This window comes from Oncorhynchus mykiss, chromosome 30 (genome assembly GCF_013265735.2).
Source record: "Oncorhynchus mykiss isolate Arlee chromosome 30, USDA_OmykA_1.1, whole genome shotgun sequence".
Lineage (NCBI taxonomy): Eukaryota > Metazoa > Chordata > Actinopteri > Salmoniformes > Salmonidae > Oncorhynchus > Oncorhynchus mykiss.
In genome coordinates, this window is record NC_050570.1 from 16,018,580 (window position 1) to 16,039,373 (window position 20,794).

Sequence of the window (20,794 nt, forward strand, 5' to 3'; positions counted from 1 at the left end):
CAGCAGCGTAAAAATGGGTGTGGTGGTGGTGGGGGGGGTCAATGCAAACAGTCCGGGTAGCCATTTGATTAGCTGTTCAGGAGACTTGTGGCTTGAAGTAGAGGCTGTTAAGAAGCCTTTTGGACCTAGACTTGGCGCTCCGGTACCGCTTGCTGGAGAACAGTCTATGACTAGGGTGGCTGGAGTCTTTGGTAATTTTAGGGCCATCCTCTGACACCAACTGGTATAGAGGTCCTGGATGGCAGGAAGCTTGGCCCCAGTGATGTACTGGGCCGTACTCACTATCCTCTGTAAGTGCCTTGCGGTCGGAGGCCGAGAAGTTGCCATACCAGGAGGGGATGCAACCAGTCAGGATGCTCTTGATGGTGCAGCTGTAGAACTTTTTGAGGATCTGAGGACCCATGCCAAATCTTTTCAGTATCCTGAGGGGAAATAGGCACTGTCGTGCCCTCTTCGACTGTCATGGTGTGTTTGAACCATGATAGTTTGTTCATTGATGATGTGGACATAATGGGTTTATCTTCACTCACAGTCAATGCATATTCAGCTTAATTCTCAAGATCTCATGACTGCAGCTCCTGTGTGTGTGTGTGTGTGTGTGTGTGTGTGTGTGTGTGTGTGTGTGTGTGTGTGTGTGTGTGTGTGTCTGTGCACCCAGAGTTAATGAAAGTTCTACCCTCAGGGTTTGGAGAGGACAGAGGACATCTGTATTTATTAAGGAATTGGACTACATAGCTCCAGCTCATTTTAAGCAAGGAATCCAGACATTGCAAAACACTGTATCATCAACACCTGAAACATTATGTGACCAGAAAAATATAACATTGTTGCTACGGGAAACCATAAGAACCATTATCTTAAGGGGGATGAGTAGCTTACACAGGTTATTTTGGTTTACTGTGCCTACAAACTACTGCCAATGCACACACGTGTTATTGTGAAAACTGGGTGCATTTACTTGTGAGGAAAGGCTATCTGATAGTGGTAGCTAGTTTTTTGTATAGTGTTTATTTGACCATAGGGAAAGAAGCTATTGCGTAAATACTGCAATGCGGGTTCCATGGAATTTGAGCCCTGAGAGTAATCTAGTAGGCTAGTAGTACACAGCAAGTTATCCAAGCTCAGGTCTTGTTACCAAAATGGCTTGTGAAACATAATAAAACATTCAGAGAAGGAAAGGCTAGTGGAGCTGTTGTGCTTTATAAGAGGATCACACAACGCTGAACTTAGTTTGACCCCAGTTGAAGGTTTTGAAGAAAATATTATTTGTGAGATATGTCAGGCTTCTCAAAGGCTTTCGGGCTTTGAGTGTCAATGGAGTATGCTTTTCAGCTGTATATTTTAACATGCATGTTACCATATCAGGAATTTGGAAAGTCACACATACAAGCTGGAACATTGATAATGTCCCCTTTTTAAATAAATAATTTGTTCCTTACCCAACTGGGAGCTCCATTGGCCTGCTTGCTTCACACCCTCCTCCCCATTCCCCCGTTTCCTGGGCAACCCTGTCAGGGTGGAGAAAAAGAGAAAATCATATGAGGGCAGAGCATCTCTCTCTCTCTGTCTTTCTCTCGGTCTTTCTCTCTCTCCCCCTCCCTCTGTGTATATAACAGCATCTCCATGCTTTCACACACCACTCAGTTCAGTTCTGCAGAGGGGATGGACACAGAGCGCAGGAGTCTACCACCAAATAGGAAATCAGTGTGACTGAGAGACATAAAACAACTCTTCCTTTCATCTGTTTCCATCTCCACATGGCTGTTGCTCTTTTCTCCTTTCCCTCCTCTTTGAGCTCCTCTCGTTTTCTTGGACGATAGCTGCATCCATGCAGAATGGGTTGTGGCAATTCCTCAGCCGCCAGCACGTCTGGAGGGGGTGAGTGTTCTTGTTCCAGAACATACACTGTGTGTGTGTGTGTGTGTGTGTGTGTGTGTGTGTGTGTGTGTGTGTGTCATTTACAGTTTCACTTATATTTATGCCGTCTCTTTCTCAATGGGATGTGGATGAAAGAAAGACAGGATTTTGGCATCTCAGCAGCTAGTCCTCCTCTGTTTCTTCAGATGATTGATGCTGGTTGTCCTCACTCTTTATCCTGGTTTCATTCACCAAAAGCCCAAAAAGGACACCTTTTACTGTTCAAATACCTTAAGGTCTTACTCGTGAATGTTCCTGGTTAATACACTACCGTTCATTGCCATGAACAAAGCAATGACTGAATAAAATGCCTGTTGTATTTCTGAGATTGGAGATTTGTATAGGCTGCTGCTGCGGTCATAAAATGATGGTAATAGAATCAGAGTGCCTGTGGAATTATCTCAATAACCAGCAAAGCATCAGCGAGAAAGCGTATGTATGTATGTATGTATGTATGTGTATATATATATATACACTGCTCAAAAAAATAAAGGGAACACTTAAACAACACAATGTAACTCCAAGTCAATCACACTTCTGTGAAATCAAACTGTCCACTTAGGAAGCAACACTGATTGACAATACATTTCACATGCTGTTGTGCAAATGGAATAGACAACAGGTGGAAATTATAGGCAATTAGCAAGACACCCCCAATAAAGGAGTGGTTCTGCAGGTGGGGACCACAGACCACTTCTCACTTCCTATGCTTCCTGGCTGATGATTTGGTCACTTTTGAATGCTGGCGGTGCTTTCACTCTAGTGGTAGCATGAGACGGAGTCTACAACCCACACAAGTGGCTCAGGTAGTGCAGCTCATCCAGGATGGTACATCAATGTGAGCTGTGGCAAGAAGGTTTGCTGTGTCTGTCAGCGTAGTGTCCAGAGCATGGATGCGCTACCAGGAGACAGGCCAGTACATCAGGAGACGTGGAGGAGGCCGTAGGAGGGTGACAACCCAGCAGCAGGACCGCTACCTCCGCCTTTGTGCAAGGAGGAGCACTGCCAGAGCCCTGCGAAATTACCTCCAGCAGGCCACAAATGTGCATGTGTCTGCTCAAACGGTCAGAAACAGACTCCATGAGGGTGGTATGAGGGCCCGATGTCCACAGTTGGGGGTTGTGCTTACAGCCCAACACCGTGCAGGACGTTTGGCATTTGCCAGAGAACACCAAGATTGGCAAATTCGCCACTGGCGCCCTGTGCTCTTCACAGATGAAAGCAGGTTCACACTGAGCACGTGACAGATGTGACAGAGTCTGGAGACGCTGTGGAGAACATTCTGCTGCCTGCAACATCCTCCAGCATGACCGGTTTGGCGGTGGGTCAGTCATGGTGTGGGGTGGCATTTCTTTGGGGGGGGCGCATAGCCCTCCATGTGCTCGCCAGAGATAGCCTGACTGCCATTAGGTACCGAGATGAGATCCTCAGACCCCTTGTGAGACCATATGCTGGTGCGGTTGGCCCTGGGTTCCTCCTAATGCAAGACAATGCTAGACCTCATGTGGCTGGAGTGTGTCAGCAGTTCCGGCAAGAGGAAGGCATTGATGCTATGGACTGGCCCGCCCGTTCCCCAGACCTGAATCCAATTGAGCACATCTGGGACATCATGGCTCGCTCCATCCACCAACGCCACAGACTGTCCAGGAGTTGGCGGATGCTTTAGTCCAGGTCTGGGAGGAGATCCCTCAGGAGACCATCCGCCACCTCATCAGAAGCATGCCCAGGCATTGTAGGGAGGTCATACAGGCACGTGGAGGCCACACACACTACTGAGCCTCATTTTGACTTGTTTTAAGGACATTACATCAAAGTTGGAACAGCCTGTAGTGTGGTTTTCCACTTTAATTTTGAGTGTGACTCCAAATCCAGACCTCAATGGGTTGATAAATTTGATTTCCATTGATAATTATTATTATTATTATTTTTTTTTTTGTCAGCACATTCAACTATGTAAAGAAAAAAGTATTTAATAAGAATATTTCATTCATTCAGATCTAGGATGTGTTATTTTAGTGTTCCCTTTCTTTTTTTGAGCAGTGTATATATATATATATACAGTGCCTTGCGAAAGTATTCGGCCCCCTTGAACTTTGCAACCTTTTGCCACATTTCAGGGCTTCAAACATAAAGATATAAAACTGTATTTTTTTGTTAAGAATCAACAACAAGTGGGACACAATCATGAAGTGGAACGAAATTTATTGGATATTTCAAACTTTTTTAACAAATCAAAAACTGAAAAATTGGGCGTGCAAAATTATTCAGCCCCCTTAAGTTAATACTTTGTAGCGCCACCTTTTGCTGCGATTACAGCTGTAAGTCGCTTGGGGTATGTCTCTATCAGTTTTGCACATCGAGAGACTGAAATTTTTTCCCATTCCTCCTTGCAAAACAGCTCGAGCTCAGTAAGGTTGGATGGAGAGCATTTGTGAACAGCAGTTTTCAGTTCTTTCCACAGATTCTCGATTGGATTCAGGTCTGGACTTTGACTTGGCCATTCTAACACCTGGATATGTTTATTATTGAACCATTCCATTGTAGATTTTGCTTTATGTTTTGGATCATTGTCTTGTTGGAAGACAAATCTCCGTCCCAGTCTCAGGTCTTTTGCAGACTCCATCAGGTTTTCTTCCAGAATGGTCCTGTATTTGGCTCCATCCATCTTCCCATCAATTTTAACCATCTTCCCTGTCCCTGCTGAAGAAAAGCAGGCCCAAACCATGATGCTGCCACCACCATGTTTGACAGTGGGGATGGTGTGTTGCTTTTACGCCAAACATAACGTTTTGCATTGTTGCCAAAAAGTTCAATTTTGGTTTCATCTGACCAGAGCACCTTCTTCCACATGTTTGGTGTGTCTCCCAGGTGGCTTGTGGCAAACTTTAACCGACACTTTTTATGGATATCTTTAAGAAATGGCTTTCTTCTTGCCACTCTTCCATAAAGGCCAGATTTGTGCAATACACGACTGATTGTTGTCCTATGGACAGAGTCTCCCACCTCAGCTGTAGATCTCTGCAGTTCATCCAGAGTGATCATGGGCCTCTTGGCTGCATCTCTGATCAGTCTTCTCCTTGTATGAGCTGAAAGTTTAGAGGGACGGCCAGGTCTTGGTAGATTTGCAGTGGTCTGATACTCCTTCCATTTCAATATTATCGCTTGCACAGTGCTCCTTGGGATGTTTAAAGCTTGGGAAATCTTTTTGTATCCAAATCCGGCTTTAACCTTCTTCACAACAGTATCTCGGACCTGCCTGGTGTGTTCCTTGTTCTTCATGATGCTCTCTGCGCTTTTAACGGACCTCTGAGACTATCACAGTGCAGGTGCATTTATACGGAGACTTGATTACACACAGGTGGATTGTATTTATCATCATTAGTCATTTAGGTCAACATTGGATCATTCAGAGATCCTCACTGAACTTCTGGAGAGAGTTTGCTGCACTGAAAGTAAAGGGGCTGAATAATTTTGCACGCCCAATTTTTCAGTTTTTGATTTGTTAAAAAAGTTTTAAATATCCAATAAATGTCGTTCCACTTCATGATTGTGTCCCACTTGTTGTTGATTCTTCACAAAAAAATACAGTTTTATATCTTTATGTTTGTAGCCTGAAATGTGGCAAAAGGTCGCAAAGTTCAAGGGGGCCGAATACTTTCGCAAGGCACTGTATATATAAAATCAGCAAAGACCAGACAGGCTTCTTGTCTACCAGAACCCCAGGAAGCTAATGGGACAAACAGCTTTATGTTTTCGCTTCTCTGATTCTACCCTGGTTCACGGTAAGGAGTCCCCGGGGGAAAATAATGTGAACTTGACGTGAGAATTATGATTATGTATGTTATACAATGGAAATATGTGGGAGATTCTCTGTGAAGGATCTTTAAGTCCACAGTTAGAGGTCAATCTCCAGCTCAGGGACAAGGATGTGAAGACATGTGACGATGTCATTAAGAGAGCTAAGGTAACTGAGCTAAACGACTACCGCCCCCGTAGCAGTCACTTCCGTCATCATAAAGTGCTTTGAGAGACTAGTCAAGGACCATATCACCTCCACCCTACCTGACACCCTAGACCCACTCCAATTTGCTTACTGCCCAAATAGGTCCACAGACGACGCAATTGCAACCACACTGCACACTGCCCTAACCCATCTGGAAAAGAGGAATACCTATGGGGGCAAACTACCTGTCCTCCAGGACACCTACACCACCCGATGTCACAGGAAGGCCAAAAAGATCATCAAGGACAACAACCACCCGAGCCACTGCCTGTTCACCCCGCTATCATCCAGAAGGCGTGGTCAGTACAGGTGCATCAAAGCAGGGACCGAGAGACTGAAAAACAGCTTCTATCTCAAGGCCATCAGACTGTTAAACAGCCACCTCTAACATTGAGTGGCTGCTGCCAACACACTGACTCAACTCCAGCCACTTTAATAATGGAAATTGATGTAAAAATGTATCACTAGCCACTTTAAACAATGCCACTTAATATAATGTTTACATACTCATCTCATATGTATATGTATATACTGTACTCTATATCATCTACTGCATCTTTATGTAATACATGTATCACTAGCCACTTTAAACTATGCCACTTTGTTTACATACCCTACATTACTCATCTCATATGTATATACTGTACTCGACACCATCTACTGCATCTTGCCTATGCCGTTCTGTACCATCACTCATTCATATATCTTTATGTACATATTCTTTATCCCTTTACACTTGTGTGTATAAGGTAGTAGTTTTGGAATTGTTAGGTTAGATTACTCGTTGGTTATTACTGCATTGTCGGAACTAGAAGCACAAGCATTTTGCTACACTCACATTAACATCTGCTAACCATGTGTATGTGACAAATACAATTTGATTTGATTTTCATTATTCAAAACAAAGGTCTAGGGTATTTTTTATAGCCTATTGGCAACCTAAATTTGGCCAATGCTAAAATGACCCTACACCCATCCATAACAGTATTGGAATCGTTAGTACTGTAGACTAAGTGTGATCATATCAGCAGTGTTGCACAACACAGCTGTGAGGTCAAATTACCAGTTGTATTACCAGTTGTATTCTATATGTGAGTCTGGTTAAATTCTCCTAACAACCTGTTGTCTAATGTTTTATTTTTATAATGATCAGGTAAGGGAAGTTGCGATTCTCAGTCCATCTTTATTCCACACCCATGTGTTTGTCCAGCTAAATAGGACTGTGACTTCCTAAATGTACTGGATATTGTGCTTCTCATCCCTCCTCTTGTGAAACCAGATCTGAGTCCCCTTAATAATGGATACGATTTTCTAAGGGTTGTGAAATGGCCACTCTGTCTTCTCCACTTACATTGTTACTGTATAATGGCTTTGGTCTCGTCTTCTATAGATAAGGATAAAATGGTGGTGTTTGTTGTGAATTGGGAGATGCACATTTCATATTTAAATACGAATAACATAAGTATTAGTAGATGGACAACATTTTAGAATAGCATTGGGGACACGACGGGGCCATACTTGCAAACATGAGAAAAAGTTTAAGCATCAGCCAATTAAAATTGTTGACGTAGTTGAGGCTACATTTTAGCTGTTCCTATTACATGACATGGCACATTTTGCCCTAAGCTAACCTCACCAGGTGGCCATGATTATATACGGTTCAAATTCCTAACAGTTACCATGTAGCCTTTGATCACAAGCAACTATGTGGACAATTTTAATTGGCTGACGCTTAAACGTAAACTAAAAAAACTAATTTTTTGTAAAGTTGACAAGTATGGCCTCCATAGGTGTACACTCTTTGTCAATGTCATGTGTGGTAACAGAGGAGATGGAGGATGGGGGAGGTGGTTTCATTACCTGGTTTTTAAAAGTTCAATAATGTTCCTTTTGATACAAGGACAGATTATTGAGACACAGCAGTGAATACAGAACATTCAATTACTTGCACAATAAAATAGAAACCATTGTGTTTCTAAGAATTTAGATGCAGATGAGGAAAGTGATTGAAGACAATTTGAATGGATAATTTCTAGGAATTTAGTAGCAGATGAAGAAGGTGATTGAAGACAATTTAAATGGATAATTTCTAGGAATTTAGTAGCAGATGAAGAAGGTGATTGAAGACAATTTAAATGGATAATTTCTAGGAATTTAGTAGCAGATGAAGAAGGTGATTGAAGACAATTTGAATGGATAATTTCTAGGAATTTAGTAGCAGATGAAGAAGGTGATTGAAGACAATTTAAATGGATAATTTCTAGGAATTTAGTAGCAGATGAAGAAGGTGATTGAAGACAATTTGAATGGATAATTTCTAGGAATTTAGTAGCAGATGAAGAAGGTGATTGAAGACAATTTAAATGGATAATTTCTAGGAATTTAGTAGCAGATGAAGAAGGTGATTGAAGACAATTTGAATGGATAATTTCTAGGAATTTAGTAGCAGATGAAGAAGGTGATTGAAGACAATTTAAATGGATAATTTCTAGGAATTTAGTAGCAGATGAAGAAGGTGATTGAAGACAATTGAAATGGATAATTTCTAGGAATTTAGTAGCAGATGAAGAAGGTGATTGAAGACAATTTGAATGGATAATTTCTAGGAATTTAGTAGCAGATGAAGAAGGTGATTGAAGACAATTTAAATGGATAATTTCTAGGAATTTAGTAGCAGATGAAGAAGGTGATTGAAGACAATTTAAATGGATAATTTCTAGGAATTTAGTAGCAGATGAAGAAGGTGATTCAAGACAATTTAAATTGATAATTTCTAGGAATTTAGTAGCAGATGAAGAAGGTGATTGAAGACAATTTAAATGGATAATTTCTAGGAATTTAGTAGCAGATGAAGAAGGTGATTGAAGACAATTTGAATGGATAATTTCTAGGAATTTAGTAGCAGATGAAGAAGGTGATTCAAGACAATTTAAATGGATAATTTCTAGGAATTTAGTAGCAGATGAAGAAGGTGATTGAAGACAATTTAAATGGATAATTTCTAGGAATTTAGTAGCAGATGAAGAAGGTGATTGAAGACAATTTGAATGTACTGGAATGTAACACATTTTGTGATGTAATATAAATTCATACGGTGTAGCATACAGTATGCTCGATGATGTATGATCATAGCTACATGACGCAAACGACCTGACATAAACTATGTCCACCGTTAACTCCGTCCACCGTAATCTCCGTCCACCGTCATCTCCGTCCACCGTTATCTCCGTCCACCGTCATCTCCGTCCACCGTCATTTCCGTCCACCGTAAACTACGTCCACCGTAAACTCCGTCCACCGTAAACTACGTCCACCGTAAACTACGTCCACCGTCATCTCTGTCCACCGTCATCTCCGTCCACCGTAAACTCCGTCCACCGTAAACTCCGTCCACCGTAAACTACGTCCACCGTCATCTCCGTCCACCGTAAACTACGTCCACCGTCATCTCCGTCCACCGTCATCTCCGTCCACCGTAAACTCCGTCCACCGTAAACTACGTCCACCGTAAACTACGTCCACCGTAAACTCCGTCCACCGTAAACTCCGTCCACCGTAAACTCCGTCCACCGTAAACTCCGTCCACCGTCATCTCCGTCCACCGTAAACTACGTCCACTGTCATCTCCGTCCACCGTCATCTCCGTCCACCGTAAACTCCGTCCACCGTAAACTACGTCCACCGTAAACTACGTCCACCGTAAACTACGTCCACCATCATCTCCGTCCACCGTAAACTCCGTCCACCGTAAACTACGTCCACCGTAAACTACGTCCACCGTAAACTACGTCCACTGTCATCTCCGTCCACCGTAAACTACGTCCACCATCATCTCTGTCCACTGTAAACTCTGTCCACCGTGAACTACGTCCACTGTAAACTGAGTCCACTGTATTCTCCGTCCACTGTAAACTGAGTCCACTGTATTCTCCGTCCACTGTAAACTGCATCCACTGTAATCTCTGTCCACTGTAAACTCCTTCCAGTTACATCCACTGTAAGCAGTTGGTCTATTTGACCCTTGTTTCTCAAAGTTAGCTGCCTTTGATACAGAGTATACCTGATATCCATCAAGGTTCAACCCTCTCCAAGGTCTAACCCTCTCACAGGTCCAACCCTTTCTAAGGTCCAACTCTCTCTATCCGTCCTGTCTCCCAGAGCCAGTGCAGGTTGTTATGACCTCTACATTTCTCTGACAACCTCCATAATACAGATCCAACCTCTCCTATCACTCCTCTATCAGAGCCTGTCCAACCCTCCCTTTCCCTCTGTCAGAGCCAGTCCAATCCTCCCTATCCCTCCTCTCCCTCTGCCAGAACCAGTCCAACCCTCCCTATCCCTCCTCTCTCTTTGTCAGAACCAGTCTAACCCTCCCTATCCCTGTCAGAGCCAGTCCAACCCTCCATATCCCTCCTCTCCTCTCTGCCAGAACCAGTACAACCCTCCCTATCCCTCCACTCCCTTTGTCAGAGCCAGTCCAACCCTCCCTATCCCTCTGTCAGAGCCAGTCCAACCCTCCCTATCCCTCTGTCAGAGCCAGTCCAATCCTCCCTATCCCTCCTCTCCCTCTTCCAGAACCAGTCCAACCCTCCCTATCCCTCCTCTCTCTTTGTCAGAACCAGTCTAACCCTCCCTATCCCTGTCAGAGCCAGTCCAACCCACCATATCCCTCCTCTCCTCTCTGCCAGAACCAGTCCAACCCTCCCTATCCCTCCACTCTCTTTGTCAGAACCAGTCCAACCCTCCCTATCCCTCCATCAGAGCCAGTCCAACCCTCCCTATCCCTGTCAGGGCCAGTCCAACCCTCCCTATCCCTCTCCTCTCTCTCTCAGAGCCTGTCCAACCCTCCCTATCCCTCTGCCAGAGCCTGTCCAACCCTTCCTATCTCTCCTCTGTCAGAGCCTATCCTTTCTCTCAGAGCCAGTCCAACCCTTCCTATCACTCTTCTGTCAGAGCCTATACTCTCTCTCAGAGCCAGTCCAACCCACTATATCCCGTCTCTTCCTCTGAACCAGTCCAACCCTCCCTACCCCTCCTCTCTGTCAGAGCCAGTCCAACCCTACCCCTCTCTCAGAGCCCGTCCAACCCTCTCTCTCTCCCTCTCCCTCAGAGCCTGTCCAACCCTCCGTACCTCTCCTCTCTTTCAGAGTCAGTCCAACACTCCCTACCACTCCTCTCTGTAAGAGCCAGTCCAACCCTCTCGCTCCCTCCTCTCCCTCAGAGCCACTCCAACCTTCTCCCTCCTCTCTCCCAGAGCAAGTCCTATCTGTGCTGCGGCCTCTACCTGTCTCTCACTCTGGCCCTACATGTCCTACACATCCATATCAAGGTCCCTCTCTGTGTGACGTGGAGTTGGTACATACAGTCCCCCCAGGAGAGCTCTGGAGTGCCACTCGAAAGCCACCAACAACTGTCAAATCACAGACAGCCCTACGAGCTCATCCAGCCAACATCACCCGCAGTGCTCTTTCACTGCCTTTACGATGGGTTCTGGATTGAGCACTGCCTTACAATGGGTTCTGGATTGAGCACTGCCTTACAGTGGGTTCTGGATTTAGCAATGCCTTACAGTGGAGTTCATTAAGCTGTGGCACATTGATTTCTGTAAAATCTTCTAAGAGTGGGAAGGGAGCTGTTAAGTCAGGTAGTTGTGTTAGTAGTGATGTGTGGAGCCTATGGCATTTCCGATAGCATCAGAACGGTACTGTAGAGATGGGTACAGTGATTAGCTGTCAATGATTCTGCTCTGTGGTTACTGATATTGTGGATGGTAATGATTCTTCAAAGACAGAGTTTGTCGTGTTTGCTGCACCTGTATGTAATGCACTACATCCCTATAAATTAGGGCTGTTCAACTCCGGTCCTGGAGGGCCGAAACACTTCTGTTTTTTGTTTCTACCTGGTGGTTAATTGCACTCACCTGGTGTCCCAGGTCTGAATCAGTCCCTTATTAGAAGAAGAGGATGAAAACCAGAAGTGTTTTGGCCCTCCGGAACCGAAATTGAACAGCCCTGCTACAGATAAAGCAGGCACACAGTACAAACAGGAGAGATAGACAGTGTGAATGGATGAGTAAATGTGGGCTTGATGTGATGCGTGTTGAGTGGACTCGCTGTGAGACAAGACCACCTCAAATCAGCAGCCTCACAAATAAAATGTACTTTTCTATTTTATTCCACACATCCAGAACAAAATAAGGATAGTTGAGTATTTATATTATTTTTATTTTTATTGAGTTCACAGGACCTGCAGAAACTTCCAAAGATTTGTAAGTACAGCAACCGTCTCATCCGATTACTCCTTCATAGACTCAACAAGGTGTTGCCTTCTTAGTGTACAGCACAGAGAGTGGAGAGTGTGTTAAAAATATTTATAGACAACAGGGAGGAGAAAGAGAGAGAGGGGGAGAGAGGGAGTGGGGAGAAAGAGAGAGAGAGGGGAGAAAGATAATAGAGAGAGAGGGGGAAGAGAGAGAGAGGGGAGAAAGAGAGGGGGGAAGAAAGATAATAGAGAGAGAGAGGGGAGAAAGATAATAGAGAGAGAGGGGGTAGAGAGAGAGAGGGGAGAAAGATAATAGAGAGAGAGGGGGTAGAAAGAGAGAGAGGGGAGAAAGATAATAGAGAGAGAGGGGGAAGAGAGAGAGAGGGGAGAAAGATAATAGAGAGAGATGGGGTAGAGAGAGAGAGGGGAGAAAGATAATAGAGAGAGAGGGGGAAGAGAGAGAGAGGGGAGAAAGATAATAGAGAGAGAGAGGGGGTAGAGAGAGAGGGGAGAAAGATAATAGAGATAGAGGGGGTAGAGAGAGAGAGGGGAGAAAGATAATAGAGAGAGAGGGGGTAGAAAGAGAGAGGGGGGAGAAGAGAGAGGAGAAAGATAATAGAGAGAGAGGGAAGAGAGAGAGGGGAGAAAGATAATAGAGAGAGAGGGGGTAGAAAGAGAGGGGGGAAGAAGAGAGGGGAGAAAGATAATAGAGAGAGGGGGGAGAAAGAGAGGGGGGAAGAAAGATAATAGAGAGAGAGGGGGAAGAGAGAGAGAGGGGAGAAAGATAATAGAGAGAGAGGTGGTAGAAAGAGAGAGGGGGGAGAAGAGAGAGAGGGGAGAAAGATAGATAGAGAGGGAGGGAAGATAGAGTGTGAGAGAAAGAATGAGAGAAATGTAATGTAATCTGTCTTAAATCAAAAAGGTCTATTACATGTATGTATCTTATGCTGATATTCCCTTGCAATACCTCAAAATGCCTACTTTCAAATATGGTATTTGTACGATGCAAACATTTAAAGTGAATTCTCTGGTAAATTGTTCAGTCTTTCATATCAAGACCTTCAACTCTTTTACCAATAGAATATTAGTGTGTAGAGAAATGAAAATATGTCAACTGTACTGATTTTACAATGAATCAGCATTGTTCAGTAAAGAACTGACTCACTGTACATCAACAATATGTGCAACACATCCTGCTGCCCTGTCCTCCACCAGACGCAGTGTGCCACTGTCAGCATCACAACGTGGGCAGAGGGAGGAGGCAGCCATTTCCCCAATTTAAAAAATAATAATTCAGTGTGTGTGCTTTATGATAAACATCTGAGCAGTTAAAGTGCTCAATCCAGAACCCTGACAGCAGCACACTGCCAACCACAGCCAGCCAGTCAGTCACACACCTCCAGGCCCACAATGCCCCGTTGTCACACAGACACGACATGTACACTTATTTTTTCATGCCTCTTTTGTGGACAGAGAAGAAACGTGACAATGTCCATGGCATTGTCTGGTAACCATTTCACCTCCATTCATTGTAGGTAGAAAACCATCATCCACATTGTTGATTCCCTATGATCAGTGGCCTCACAGAACCACTGTTTCAAGTTATTTATTTTTCCGTTATTTAACTAAGCAAGTCAGTTAAGAACAAATTCTTATTTTCAATGACGGCCTAGGAACGGTGGGTTAACTGCCTTGTTCAGAGGTAGAACTACAGATTTTTACCTTGTCAGCTCAGGAATTTGATCTTGCAACCTTTCAGTTACTAGTCCAACGCTCCAAACACTAGGCCACCTGCCACCCCAAGTCTTGCCCATCTCATAATCAAGTCACATTCACTATCCAGGTCAACTATATTAATAAATGATCTGTGACGTGTCGGCTGTTATGTACAATATGTTTGTGCTTTGAGCATTCTGTCCGGTCATGTGAGCTGATCTGTGGTTATTGTCTTAATCAGGACAGAAGAACCCTCACCAGACGATGAGAAAAGAAGGTAAGTGATTGTCCTATCGTCCTACTCCTCTGCAAAAGGTTTAGCCCAAACACAATCCAAACCATGTGTGTTCTTACAGTCATTAGATCGCATTAAGCGATTGATTTCAACGTCCACAGTTGTCTGGTCCGGACGGACCTATATTTGGCCTAAACATATACGTCTATAATTGGTTCAGATTTGGTCTGGACTGCACCAAATCTGAACCAATTATAGACGTCTATGTTTGGACAACACAGTACAGTACAGTACAGTAGAGCAAGGCAGAGTACATTACAGTACACAGTAAAGAACATTACAGTACTGAAGTGTACAGTACAATACAGTAGAGTACAGTAAAGTATAGTGTACTGTATTGTACTCTACTTTACTATACTGTACTCTGAATTAAACTATACCCATACTCTACTGTAATGTGCTCTTCTGTGCTGTACACTACTGTACTCTAATCTACTGAATTAAACAATACTGTACTATCTATACTCTACTCTATTGTACTGTGCTCTTCTGTGCTGTACTCTACTGAATTAAACTATTGTATTGTACTCTAATCTACTGTACTGTGCTCTTCTGTGCCGTACAGTACTGTGTTGTTCAAACTTGTGAAACAGACTTGACGTCTATGATTTGTTCAGATTTGGATCTGGTCTGCACCGACCAAATTTGTACTTGTTTGGAATAATACCCAGCATGCTTTGCACGTGTTTGTTTTTACATTTTGGTCATTCAGCAGACCCTCTTATCCAGAGTGACTTACAGTCAGTGCATTCAACTAAGGTGGATAAATAAAAACATCACAGTCATAGCAAGAAAAAATGTCTGTGACCATTACTAAGAATGTTATTGTAGATTAACTGGTCTGCTGGTTATTCTTAATGATAATGTATAGCAGTTGACATTTTGCTGTAGAATCAATGACAGTCCAAATGACTTATTTTTAACGTGTGTTTATTTTTTACATCTGCAAAAGATGTCTTCACCTTTCATTCAGCACCAAAATATTTGTATTTTTGACCTCCGGAAGTCATCTCTGAGACTGTTGCTTCCTTAATGCGTTTTGTCTGGATGTCTTGTGACCTTGGATGTTTTTTCATACTACCTCTCTCAGGAACTATGGCGGGGTGTATGTTGGTCTGCCATCTGACATGACCACTGTGGCAGCCAGCCAGTCCAAGTCCACAGGAAAAGGTACAACATGACAGCTGCAAGATATCTGTGTAGTGTTGTAAGGTTTAAATTATGCATTGCAATACGATTGGTTGTTACATAATTTCCACTAATTTTGACTGTACAGGGAATATCAGATGATCTACCACTCAAGGACATACCACTCCTCTTTAGCTGGTAGTTGATGCCCAGAATAGATTGATTGGTTCCTCCTTCGTGCGAAGTCTCCAGAACATATGGCTGTCGATGGTTTAGGAGTAGTGAACCACCGGGCACACACTGGTTGAATCAACATAGTTTAATTGAAATGCAGTGGAAACAATGTTGAACCAATGTGGAATAGACCATTTATTGTCATCTGTGTCCAGTGGGGAGACATTATATGCCAGTAGTGTGACATCTGTGTCCTTATTGGAAAGAGACAGATTGGGAACCTGAGGATGTGAATTCTTCGTAATGTGGATTTAAAAAAAAATGTGTGGAGGGGCAGTGGGTGGGAGTGTGTCTGGGAGTGTGTGTGTGTGTATGTGCATGCGTGCCTGCGTTGGTGCGTGCATGTGCGTTTATGTGTGCAACACAGGGACTTTGACTCAAAAGACTAATTTCATAATGTTGAAAATGTTCATAATTATGATGTCTGTCTGTCCCTCCCCGTAGACTAAAATATATAGAAGGGAATCATTGACATACAACACAGGTACACAACTATTTTCATCCCTTCATCCTCTTGACATGATAATACAACACAATTAATGTCAGCCTGCATGGATTATAAATGTTGTACTCAAACACAATAACATCTTATGCAATGTGGTGGCTGGCTATGACCTCTGTCTGACTGTCTGTATGTGTTATTCTTCTTTCCAGGACTGTAGATACATTATTCAAAACATACAGGGACATTCAATTCACATGTTGAGAGGAGGAGTGTGCTCGGATTACTGATTCCCCAACACAATACAGCCTTCGTAAGAGTGAGAGACCGTTCCCTGGCCCGGACCATAAGGTCAGCCTACTTCTGTCCTGAGGAAACTGTGTCAGTGTGGCACCGAGTGGAGGCTCCATGGACACCTTTTTCTGAGGATTCTTTGCCCTTATTGACACTCACATAGATGTGGACAGCAGAACCAGAGCAGTCGGTGGCCGTGGGGAGAACGTGAGCATTTGGACCAACCTCCAGGACTATAGGGCAATGTTCTGGAGCAGCTTCTTGGGCTCAGGAAGAGACGTGAGACAAACACAGCCACCCTGAGACTCCTCCTCGACAGGCTCTGCCAGCGGCTGACAGGGACAAGAATTCGACCCTAGCATTTTATCCACGCCAGCCCACATCACTGCAAGCACTGCCAACTCACCCCCAGTTACAGTTGGTGGCACCAGCCCATGATTTGGTAGGGCCTAGATCATGAGTAATCATCTCAAAAAGTAATTCATAGTGGTTTATTAAGAAGTGTAATAAGTTGTTTCATCTAACGCATCCAAGCAGGAATGCATGACTCAAGATATTTTGTGCAACATAATCCAGTGATTGTCATTCATTTTGTTAGACTATAGTTGCTATACTCCACTGTCAAAATAGGACTCCAGTGCCTCCCGAGTGATCCATCATGTATGATATTCCTGGGTATGTAAACTTAAATTATTTTTGTATGTTCTCTATATTTATGTAGTTGAAAATGTATCAATTGACCAATTCGGCACATTTGGGCAGACTTGATACAAAATACTGTGCAGTATTGCAATGCTTCATTGGCTCAATCTGAACTTTGCTCAATCTGAACTTTGCAGAAAATGCATGTTTTTTGGTTTGTATCATCTTTTACCAGATCTAATGTGTTATATTCTCCTACATTAATTTCACATTTCCACAAACTTCAAAGTGTTTCCCTTCAAATGGTATCAAGTATATGCATATCCTTGCGTCAGGTCCTGAGCTACAGACAGTTACATTTGGGTATGTCATTTTAGACGACAATTGAAAAAAAGGGTGCAAGGTTTTAACTAGATTGCTAACTCTAAATATAATACCCACTGCTAGTAGCCATGTGTTGATCCAACAGTAAATGTTATGTCCTAAAATAACTTTGCAGTTGTATGCTACTAACCATGAGCCCTTGCAATGGCCAGTGTGCATTTTGGGCACGTGCCGCTCCATGGGCTCTATTTTAACAAACCTAACACAATGGTGACTCTTAAGTGCATGCAGTAGCGCTATAGGTTCAGGGGTGTATCAAACATATTTATACTATTTTCACTTGGGAAGACTTTTTTAGTCTGCATTGGGCAGTCTTAAATATCCCTATCAGTGCTGCCTGAAAATAGAGCCCCATATCTCAAAGCCATATCCAATATCTTGGTTGTAAAATAGTTGCTATTGAGCTGAATATTGAGAGTTGAGAAATATAAAAGATGCCTACAGAAAGCTGAGACCCTCCTCTCCTCAACAGGGACAAGGGGGCAAAGCTTCCAAAGCTGTGTTTCTCGCAATTGCAATGTTGTTATGTTATACAATCAGATCAAATTTTGAGACAGGGAGACAAGGGCAGGTGCAGGGCACACTTTCATTACAGGAATCATGAGGATGCATTTTAATGTTTGACCAAATCATGGTTTTAGCCGCACCTAAAATTAGGACTTTTTGAGTGAGGTGACAACGTAGAATGTGCTCTTTCTAAGTTTATACACACCCTTTCCCATGATCCATGATCTTGTCTGCCTAACTAATTTCAGAGTCAGAGTCGGAGCAGGTCTCTTTGCTAATCAATGTGACTTACTGAGTTTGTGATCATCTCAGTCGATCAGGGGGGCTGGCCATTGCACACAGATCCCCCAATGGCTCATTGTAGATCAGTATAAGAGAGAAATTGGGCAAACATTTTGAAAAAATATCCATGGGCCATCGGCCATGTCACCTTTTTCTCTCTTTAAATACATTTATATATTAGTACCAGTCAATGTTTGGACACACTTACTCATTCAAGTGTTTTTCTTAATTTTTACTATTTTCTACATTGTAGAATAACAGTGAAGACATCAAAACTATGAAATAACACATTTGGAATCATGTAGTAAGCAAAAAAGTATCAAACAAATATATTTCATATTCTTCAAAGTAGCCACCCTTTGCCTTGACGACAGTTTTGAACACTCTCGGTATTCTCTAAACCAGCTTCACCTAGAATGCTTTTCCAACAGTTTTGAAGGAGTTCCCACATATGCTGAGCACTTGTTGGCTGCTTTTCCTTCACTCTGCGGTCCAACCCATCCCAAACCATCTCAATTGGGTTGAGGTCCGGTGATTGTGGAGGCCAGGTCATCTGATGCAGCACTCCATCACTCGCATTTGGTTACACAGCCTGGAGGTGTGATTGGGTCATTATTCTGTTGAAAAACAAATGATAGTCCCACTAAGCGCAAACCAGATGGGATGTCGGATCACTGCAGAATGCTGTAGTAGGCATGCTGGTTAAGTTTGCCTTGAATTCTAAATTAATCACAGTGTCACCAGCAAAGCACCCCCAGACCATCACACCTCCTCCATGCTTCACGGTGGGAACCACACATGTGGAGATCATCCGTTCACCTACTCTGAGTTTCACAAGGGCACGGCGGTTGAAACCAAAAATCTCAAATTTGGACTCAGACTAAAGGACAGATTTCCACCAGTCTAATGTCCATTGCTCGGGTTTCTTGGCCTAAGCAAGTCTCTTCTTATTATTGGTGTCCTTTAGTAGTGGTTCCTTTGCAGAAATTCGACCATGAAGGGCTGATTCACACAGTATCTTCTTAACAGTTTATTTTGAGATGTGTCTGTTACTTGAACACTGCATTTATTTGGGCTGCAATCTGAGGTGCAGTTAACTCTAATGAACTTATCCTCAGCAGCAGAGGTAACTCTGGGTCTTCCTTTCCTATGGGGGTCCTCATGAGAGACAGTTTGATTGGTTAAAAGCATCAAGAAGCATTAACAAGGCACGCCTGTTATGTGAAATGCATTCAAGGTGACTACCTCATGAAGCTGGTTGAGAGAACATCAAGGCAAAGGGTGGCTATTTTGAAGAATCTCAAATATAAAATATATTTAGATTTTTTTAACACTTTTTTGGTTACTATGTCATCATTATTATTCCACAGAAATAGTGAAAAATAAAGAAAAACCTTGGAATGAGTAGGTGTGTCCAAACTTTTGGCTGGAACTCAAATCAATGCGTTGAATATAACACTGTCCTTAACTCCATTTCTTGAACTGGTGGTTGGTTAAGAAAACATTTAATAAATAAACTAATGTTAAAACATTTTATCAAACCAAAAAGTAACACAAGAAAATTACATAACAATAACGAGGCTATATACAGGACTCCTGAGTGGTGCAGCGGTCTAAGGCACTGCACTGCACTGGTTTGAATCCAGGCTGTATCACATCTGGACGTGATTGGGAGTCCCATAGGGTGGCGTCGCAGGGGTAGGCCGTCATTGCAAAGAAGTATTTGTTCTTAACTGACTTGCCTAGTTAAATAATAAATACAGGGGGTACAGGTTAGCTGAGGTCATTTGTAAAGTGACTATGCATAGATAATAAACAGCCTGTCAGGAAGTCCCGGATCCAGTTGCAGAGGGAGGTGTTTAGTCCCAGGGTCCTTAGCTTAGTGATGAGCTTTGTGGACACTATGGTCTTGAACACGAAGCTGTAGTCAATGAACAGCATTCTCACACAGGTGGTTTGTTTTTGTTCAAGTGGGAAAGGGCAGTGTGGAGTGCGATTGACTCATCTGTTGGGGCGGTATGCGAATTGGAGTGGGTCTTGGGTTTCCTGCATGATGGTGTTGATGTGAGCTATGACCAGCCTTTCAAAGCACTTCATGAGTTCCGACGTGAGTGCTACATGGCGGTAATCATTTTTGCCAGTTACCTTTGCTTTCTTGGGCACAGGGGCTATGGTGGTCTGTTTGAAACATGTAAGTATTACACACTCGGTCAGAGAGAGGTTGAAAATGTCAATAAGAACAGTTGCCAGTTGATCAGCGCATGCTTTGAGTACACGTCCTGTTAATCCATCTGGCCCCGCAGCCTTGTGAATGTTGACCTGTTAAAAGGTCTTGCTCACATCGGTTACGGAATATCTATAATTAGTGTCCTGCTCCTTGAAAGCGGCAGCTCTAGCCTTTAGGTCGATGCGGATGTTGCCTGTAGTCTATGGCTTCTGGTTTGTAAATGTACGTAAGGTCACTGTGGGGACGACGTCGTCAATTAACTTATTGATGAAGCCGTTGACTGAGGTGGTATACTCCTCAATCTAGAAGAAAAAGAAACGCACACCTATTAAGACGAGGTGCTGGCTAGCGGAGTAGAAAACTTGAAAATAAAAGAGAGCCGCACACTCTAGGAGCTCAGATGCAAAAATGTAATTACCAACGTTTCGACAGCCAAGCTGTCTTCATCAGGGTATGGGTATA

General features: G+C 43.2%; 1 protein-coding gene across 1 annotated transcript; it reads left to right on the forward strand.

The window, feature by feature from the left end:
- The first annotated feature begins 1,544 nt into the window (after positions 1-1,544).
- LOC110521415 (overexpressed in colon carcinoma 1 protein homolog) lies at positions 1,545-17,105 on the forward strand. Its single transcript, XM_021598946.2, has 6 exons — positions 1,545-1,878; positions 12,164-12,188; positions 14,139-14,174; positions 15,283-15,362; positions 15,999-16,038; positions 16,209-17,105. The coding sequence occupies exons 1-5, from the start codon at positions 1,836-1,838 to the stop codon at positions 16,001-16,003; spliced, it is 189 nt and encodes a 62-aa protein (XP_021454621.1). The 5' UTR covers positions 1,545-1,835; the 3' UTR covers positions 16,004-16,038; positions 16,209-17,105.
- Positions 17,106-20,794: the final 3,689 nt, after the last annotated feature.

Coding starts and splice junctions, on each gene's coding strand:
- LOC110521415 (XM_021598946.2), top strand. CDS start 1,836: ATGGGTTGTGGCAATTCCTCAGCCGCCAGCACGTCTGGAGGGG. Junction 12,189..14,138: donor GCAGAAACTTCCAAAGATTT/GTAAGTACAGCA, acceptor TGTCTTAATCAG/GACAGAAGAACCCTCACCAG. Junction 14,175..15,282: donor CCAGACGATGAGAAAAGAAG/GTAAGTGATTGT, acceptor TACCTCTCTCAG/GAACTATGGCGGGGTGTATG.